The 7,841-nt window shown below is 47.4% G+C and overlaps 1 protein-coding gene across 1 annotated transcript; it reads right to left on the reverse strand.

Annotated features, from left to right (window-relative positions):
• Positions 1-1,079: 1,079 nt before the first annotated feature.
• Positions 1,080-3,752, reverse strand: LOC119359703 (transcription factor LAF1-like). The gene is made up of 3 exons (XM_037625808.1): positions 3,492-3,752; positions 3,047-3,176; positions 1,080-2,040 (listed from the first exon to the last, which is right to left on the reverse strand). Exons 1-3 carry the CDS (start codon positions 3,625-3,627, stop codon positions 1,455-1,457), a joined length of 852 nt encoding a protein of 283 aa, XP_037481705.1. The 5' UTR covers positions 3,628-3,752; the 3' UTR covers positions 1,080-1,454.
• Between the last annotated feature and the right edge of the window lie 4,089 nt (positions 3,753-7,841).

Raw genomic sequence — 7,841 nt, forward strand, 5'->3', positions numbered from 1 at the left:
ATCTGGATCCGGGAGAGAGAGCGAGGAGTGGGGGGAGGAAGTGGGGACGTGGGCTAGGGTTAGTGGGGGGTTATAGGGGAGTGGGGGGTTGACCTGGGCCGGTTGGTTCGGCGGCCTGGAGGCCTATTGGGCCGAATGGCCCAGGAGGAGGGGGGGCCTTTTGTCTTTTGTTTTAGTTTTGATTTTTCTTCTTTTCCCTTTTCTATATTTTATGTTTTCAAAAATGTTTAGCACCTAATTGATTTTTATAAGATATGGGAGCTAGCTCATAAATTGCAGTGCATTAGATCCTAGCACCAAAAACTAGTTTGGATGAAATTCTATTTCATATTAGATTTAGATGAATTAAAAGGTTATTAAGTAATGTTTTCAGCCACTGTTTGAGGTTGTTTAAGTCACTTAACTAATTCATTTAATGTTAGTTACAATTTTATAATTGCCTCTGATTTATCTTCTATTTATTGAACATTTTAGTTTTAGTATTTGAAAACTTTTATTGTTTGCTTGAATTTGAATTTTGAATTTGAATCGGTTTCGAACTAACGCGAGGTTAGCAAAATAACTGAGGTGGCATGGCATCATTAACGTGGGATTACTGTAGCTTAATTATCCGGGCGTCACACCTCTTCAGGCGCCGACCCCACTGGTGTGGGAGCTCGGGCAGACCACGATCTACCAGATGGAGTTGTAGTTTTCCTAATTTTGAGACTTTTGGTTGGTTTTTGTGGAGGCGCGTGCTCCGGTAAATAAAATTTTCCCGAGCTTCCTCATCTTGACAATGTAGGCTATGGTAACATCTATGACTCGTTGGCATATTTTCATGCTCATTTTGGCCGATGGGGTTAGCGACTTAGCGTTTTCAGAATTTGTTAGCATGACAATGATTGCGAATTTTCTTTGCAATTTGTTACTCCGCTTTCTCTCCATCATGGTGTGTGGCCTTCGGTGCGGTTGTGAGGCAAGTGAGTATTTTTTTAATGGAAATAGTAACCGGCGAACGTTCGCCAGGGAGAAACTGCCACCGGATGCTCAAGCTACCATACAATCTCGATACTACGGTGCAGTTTGGATGACTTGTATACACTTAAAATTAAACAAAGCCCATGGCCGTTTTACAAAAAGGCCACCGGTTCTCGAAATGCTATGTAAACCGTCTGATGACGTTCACAAATGTCATGTCTTGTGGCGAACGTTCGTCAGATATGCCCATCATTTTTTAAGGTTGAGACCATGGATATGTTATATGTGTGTCTTTTGGAAACAACGAGTTCAACTATTTCTTCTCCAGGGCGCTGGTCCGACTGAATCGTGGCCTTGAGAACTTCTTGTCAGTGACCAACAATGACTGGATGGTCCCGCGATGGAGAGGCAACGACGGCGGCGCTCCATTGCCATGTTCGGGAGGAATCGCCCAAAGACCTCGATGCATATTCTCTATTTTTCGGAGGGGTCGCCTAGTTGATCCCGAGGAACTCGCTCACGGAGAGCAGGTCGCAGAAGCCTGCTCCTCCCTGCATGTGGATCTGACCGGCGTCGAACTCCCAACAGATGCCCTCGTTGCCAAGCCCATGCAACGAGTCCACGGCGCCGCACATGCCATCCACCTGCACGCCCCCCTGGTGGCTCACGCCCTGCTGCGCCGGGCTTCCGTCGAAGGCCGCGTCCAGTGCGCTAGGTGCCATCAGGCCGGTGCCGTAGTCCATGTCCATGTCCATGTCGAGCCAGTCCGCGAACATGACCTTGGGGAGCACGGGCGTGTGCGGCCGGATCGAGGCTACAACGCCGGGGACTGTGAGGTTGCTCGAGTCGTCGGCCATCGACGACGACTCCAGCGGCCCGGATGAGCCGGAGATGGACGGCTGGTTAACAGTGCTGCGTTCGCGGGCGCTGTCGCTGGGCGTCGGGCTCCGCGGCGCGTCCGAACCGGCGGACTTGGCTGGTGACCGCGCGCCCTCGACGCGCTTCTTCAGGTACGAGTTCCAGTAGTTCTTCACCTCGTTGTCGGTCCGGCCCGGCAGGTGCTGCGCTATCTGAGACCACCTGCGCCAGAGAGAAAACCTCACCAATGTTAGAGAAGCAAATTAGTGTACAGTTACTCCGATAAATAAAGCTATGATTGTCAATGTCAAAGCATCTGTTACACTATCATTGCTAATTTGTCTCAACAGTTGACTAGTCCTACAAGCGTGTACAAATTATTGTACTACACATATCTTTACTTACTATCAAAATTAAGGACGGTACTAATTATGATATTGGGCCGTTGGGCGTACGAACTGGAAATGACAAAACTATCTTGCTTGCACCCTCAGGCAACTGCAACGACCATTTAGGAACGTAAGCATTAGATTAGACACAAGCTTAGCGATTCTTAGCTGTTCTTTCTTCCTTTTAGTCCAAAAAAGAGTTAACCGTGACCAAGCCAATTTTCCATCCAGTAGTTAGGTTAGGCCTTATACAATGGAAGATGCTTAGAGGGATGCTTAGAAAAATAAACCGAAATTTTCTGAAGCACCGGTACTTATTTCTACAGAAGAGACGCTTAGTTAAGCGTCTACCCTATACAAATAAACACCGGTGCTTAAAGAAAGTCTGGTTTATTTCTGTAAGCATCTCCTCTAAACACCTCCCAGTTAGTGGAAGCTAGGCTCTTGTTTACTATCGCCAAACGGGCACTCAAAAGAAGCAATCAAGTGCCTCGATATGGAACGCAGGTGTCAGCATCAACTCCACCACGCCAGCAAAACTTTTTTTTTTGAAGCCAGCCACGCCAGCAAAACTCAGCTTGCCAGCTTTGCTGACACTAGCAAATTGGCGCAAGCATACTAGTAGGAGTACTATTTTTCTTCTTATTGAACCGCTAAGAAATACCCCTAGATTTTCTTTAGAAAAGGACGAAGTGATACCCCTAGATGAATTACCGAAGAAAATGTCAAGGAAACACTCTCTGATTCAATCACAATCAGGTGACGTTTCGCTCGTCACCAATCCACTTGCTCTGGAGGCGAGGAGGAAAAGATGAGGATTGTGATGCGTGGTTGCTTACTTGTTGCCGAGTGTGGCGTGGAGGCTCATGACAGTCTCCTCTTCCGCCCGGGAGAACATGCCGTGCTTCAACCCCGGCCTCAGGTAGTTGATCCATCGCAGCCTGCAGCTCTTCCCGTTCCGCTGAAGCCCTGCAATTCACGGCAAAATTTAGCCCCCACCCGACCTGCCAAGGTACATTTCACAAATTTCTGCCGGATCCTTTTCCGAAAGCACTGCAAAAAATTGCTGAATTCTAAAGAGCTTCGTCTACTGTCCTCTGGCGATTTTAATTCACCATCCCACGAGGCACGAGCCAAGGTACATTGCAGAGCCTCGACAAGGAAAGCAGGGGAAATTGGGAATTGGGCATGAACCTCGCAGTTTCGCGGCAATGCAAGCAGACAAGAAGAAAATCTGTCCAATTCCCTGTCGAAATTCTCGCTTGGCTGGGAGGGAGTTCTTACCGGCCTTGACGGGGACGGTGCTCCAGCAGCTGTGGCCGTAACGGACGATGAAGTCACGGAGCTTCTGGTCCTCCTCCGGCGACCACAGCCCCTTCCGGTGCTGAGCCTTGGGCTTCTGGCACGACTTGCACCCCATCAATTCTTGCGAAATGCCGGCCGCCCGCGGAGGCGCAGGACCAGCAATGCTTTCCAAGTAGTAGGAACTACGAAGGAGGTTAAGGTTTATTAAATCAGCTTTGAGAGGCGCGGGAGGGGCTGCGATTGCTGTGCTGTTTGCACTGTTGTGTCTGGCGTGAGGGCTCTCGGTGAGACTTTATAGACCCAATGATGAAGTTGTTGGCCGCCTTCTCGTGGGGATAGAGAAAGATTAGTCACCGATTGTTTTTAGTGATTCACAAACTATTTGAGATAGCATATCCACTGATTTCTGCAATGCTCTTTTATTTAGTAAAGCTTCTTTATTTGTAGCATATAGTAATCCAAAAGGCGTGGAATTGTAGAAAGAAAAATCCATCTTGGAGACACCCAATTGTAAGTCCTGCAAATTGTGTACTTTAATAATTCGCCGTCCTCTGTGAGCTATTTGGAAGATAAACCTTGGACAATTTTAGTTGATCTTTATTTTAGAGACACCTAGCCAGTTGGGTGATCCGTGTAATTACGTGCCTAGCATTTTAATAATTTTAATCTTGGAATCTAATTTGTTCATCTTCTTGTTGGTACCATCTTTTGGAATAATCCACTTGAAATAAGAATAGAAAATATATTCAAATAATTTATGATACTCAACTGTAGAGCTTCCCCGCGGATGGCAACTCAAAAATGAAAAAGTATCCGACGAAACTAAGTTACAATGACGAAAAAGGGTTCCCCCACTTTTATAGAGCAACTATCATCCATATCCAAGCAAACCGAGACAAACGCACGCCACCACCACACACAACATACACACACCCAAGGCAAGATACAAAGATGCCGAACACCGACCCACCCCCCCCCCTTCCCTCAACGACTACCAAACACACTACAGATGAGCAAAGAACATACACCTAGAGCCGGCGGAGACCAGCACCAAGATGAGCGATCCACCGGGAAGAGGTGAGACGGACAACGTCGGTGCGAGGACTCCAGGACGATGCCTTCAAGAAGGGCACGACCACGGATAGCCGCCACCGTCCGATCCAAAGATTAAGTTTACACCCAAAGCAACACGACGGTAGTAGGAACACCACGACGGAGCATGCAGGAGTAGCACGACGTCCGCGGACGCTGCCACCGTCGGCAAGTACACAGACTGGGCACCCCGGTGCTCCTACCCCTCCGTCGTAACCCCGCTCCGCCAACCACCCGCAGCCATGCCGCCCAAGCAGCCATGGATGCCCGCCCGCACCCGAGCCGCGCAGTCAGCCCACGACCAACATGCCCCAAACATCCTCGGATCTGAGCCTTCCCGCACCCGGCCGAGGAAAGGAGGGAGAAGAAGGAGGAGCGGATGCATCCACGGCCGGTGACGGGTGGTTCGACCACTGTCAGAACCTCCCGTCCCTCCATCCAAACCTCCCCAACGTACACCTCTGTCGCCTGACTGAGGCCACCGGCTTAGAAACCCGCGAAGCCACCAGGAGCCACCCGCCCACCTATGAGGGATCCAGGAGACCACCACCTGTAGCTAAGAATCTCATTAAAGATGCCCTCCCGCGCCGCACGTCATCGTACAGAGGCCGGAGCTGGAAGAGATCGACCGGAGACCAACCAACATGCCCCCCCAGATCACCCCGCGAGATCCTAAATCATGCAACCACTGCGCCACCGATGCGCCGCCACAATGGGCAACGACGATGCCCCGACTGCCTGCCACCGCGCCGCCGGTCCCATGCAAGTACATCGCCATCGTACGCCCCGACCATCCCCCGCTAGCCGAAGAGGGACATGTGCACGGGGAGGAGAGTTCCCGCTGCCGCCGTTGCTAGTCGGGCTTTGCTCGGCGGCACAAGCCAGCGGCATGGGAGGAGGAACGGGGGAGGAGGGGTTAGGTGGCGGCTAGGTTTTCCCTCGGTCGCTCGCTAGAGCGACGCGGGGGCTGAATAGTATTGTACCCTTTAGGTTAGCTTCTCTTCTCACAAAAACCCGAACCAAGTTACAATAAAAAGAACTCTGTGGAAACCGACTTCAAAAGCTTTTAAACATTCTTAAACATATACAATTTGCTAGAAAGGTGATGTTCAATAAACATGTGGAATTAAACTTCAAACTGATATGTCTCCGTCGTTTCTATAATTTTTTATTGTTCCATGCCAATACTATACAACTTTCACATACGTTTGGCAATAATTTATATGTTTTATTGCACTACCATATTGACCCAGTGCCCAGTGCTAATTCATGTTTGTTGTTGCATGTTTTTGTTTGGTAGAATATCCATATCAAACAAAGTCCAAACGCGATAAAATGTTATGAAGATTTATTTTGGAATATATGTGAATTTTTGGAAGAAGAATCAACGCAAGACGAGCTTGAGGGGCCGACTTGGCACCATAGCGCGTCGGGGGGCCCAGGCACGCCCTGATGGGTACTGGGAACCTCGTAAGGCAGTCGCTGCCCTTCTTTCTTCGCAAGAAATATAATTTCTGGATAAAAATATCCTCAAAATTTAAGCCCAATCGGAGTTACAGGTCTCCGGGAATTTAAGAAACGGTGAAGGACCAGAAAATAGGAACGTGAAACAAGAGAGAGAGAGAGAGAGAGAGAGAGAGAGAGAGAGATAGAGAGAGAGAGATCCAATCTAGGAGGGGCTCCTGCCCCTCCGGTGCCATGGCGGCCATGGACTAGAGGGGGGACTCTCCTCCCATCTAGGGGGAGGCCAAGGAAGAATAAGAAGGAGGGGGCTCGCTCCCCCTCTTTCCCGGTGGCGCCGGAATGCCGCCGGTGCTATTGTCGTGACGGCGATCTACATCAACAACTTCACCGCCGTCATCACCAACTCTCTCCCCCACTATGCAGCGGTGTAACACCTATTCTCTTTGTTTTAATCTCTAGTTAAACAAGGTGCTTAATGCTATATATTATTTCCAACGATGTATGGCCATCCTATGATGTTTGAGTAGATCTGTTTTGTCCTATGGGTTGATTGATGATCATGATTGGTTTGAGTTGTATGTTTTATTTTGGTGTTGTCCTATGGTGCCCTCCGTGTCACGCAAGCGTGAGGGATCCCCGTTGTAGGGTGTTGCAATACGTTCATGATTGTTTATGGTGGGTGGCGTGAGTGACTGAAACACATACCCGGGTAAGGGGGTTGTTGCGTATGGGATAAAGAGGACTTGATACTTAATGCTATGGTTGGGTTTTACCTAAATGATCTTTGATAGTTGTGGATGCTTGCTAGAGTTCCAATCATAAGTGTATATGATCCAAGTACGGAAAGTATGTTAGCTCATGCCTCTCCCTCATATAAAATTACAATAATGATTATCGGTCTAGTTATCGATTGCCTATGGACAAAATACCTCTCGTGTTATAAAAATCTTTTTACTAAAAAACTAACTATTATTATCATCTCGCAAAGTACTCCTAGTTTTATTCTTGCAAAGTAGTTCTAGCATCACACCTACAAATAGTTTCATACTTGTTCTAGGTAAAGCGAACGTTAAGTGTGATAGAGTTGTATCGGTGTGGTTGATAGAACTTGAAGGGAATACAAATCCTACCTTTAGCTCCTCGTTGGGTTCTACACTCTTATTTATCGAAAAAGCTACAATTGACCCCCTACACTTGTGGGTTATCACAAACTCATATTCATTTAGGAGGCCACTTTTATACTTACTCACAATGATATTTGATTCTTCAAGATGAATTGGGCCAGGAACATAATGATCACAATGCAAAAGCTACCATTCTATGGAGACCAAATAAAGGCTTGGCACCACTAAGGTCACTAGCTCTCCCTTCTTTCTTCAGGGTTTACTAAATAAGTTGGATAATCTCGGAGATCTAGAGGTTCCTTTTTCCACAAAGGAAATTAATGATATGATAAAAAAATCCCTTCTGACAAGGGTCGTGCACTTTTATTATGTCCTACCGGGATATTCTTGCAAATGATTTGTATAAGCTTATTGAGGTCTTCTATCATGGAATAATTAACTTGCAGTCCATCAATACACCTTTTATCACCATGATTCCAAAGAAAGACAACTCTCAAACCTCATGTGACTTCATGCCAATGTCCTTGCTTAACTGCATCATCAAAATCTTAAAAAATCTTCTTGCAAACAAGCTGCATAAAGTAATTTTCTACTTGGTGCATATCAATTAATATGGCTTTTTAAAAGCGGATCCATCCAAAACTATCTT

This window comes from Triticum dicoccoides, chromosome 2A (genome assembly GCF_002162155.2).
Source record: "Triticum dicoccoides isolate Atlit2015 ecotype Zavitan chromosome 2A, WEW_v2.0, whole genome shotgun sequence".
NCBI classification, from domain to species: Eukaryota; Viridiplantae; Streptophyta; class Magnoliopsida; order Poales; family Poaceae; genus Triticum; species Triticum dicoccoides.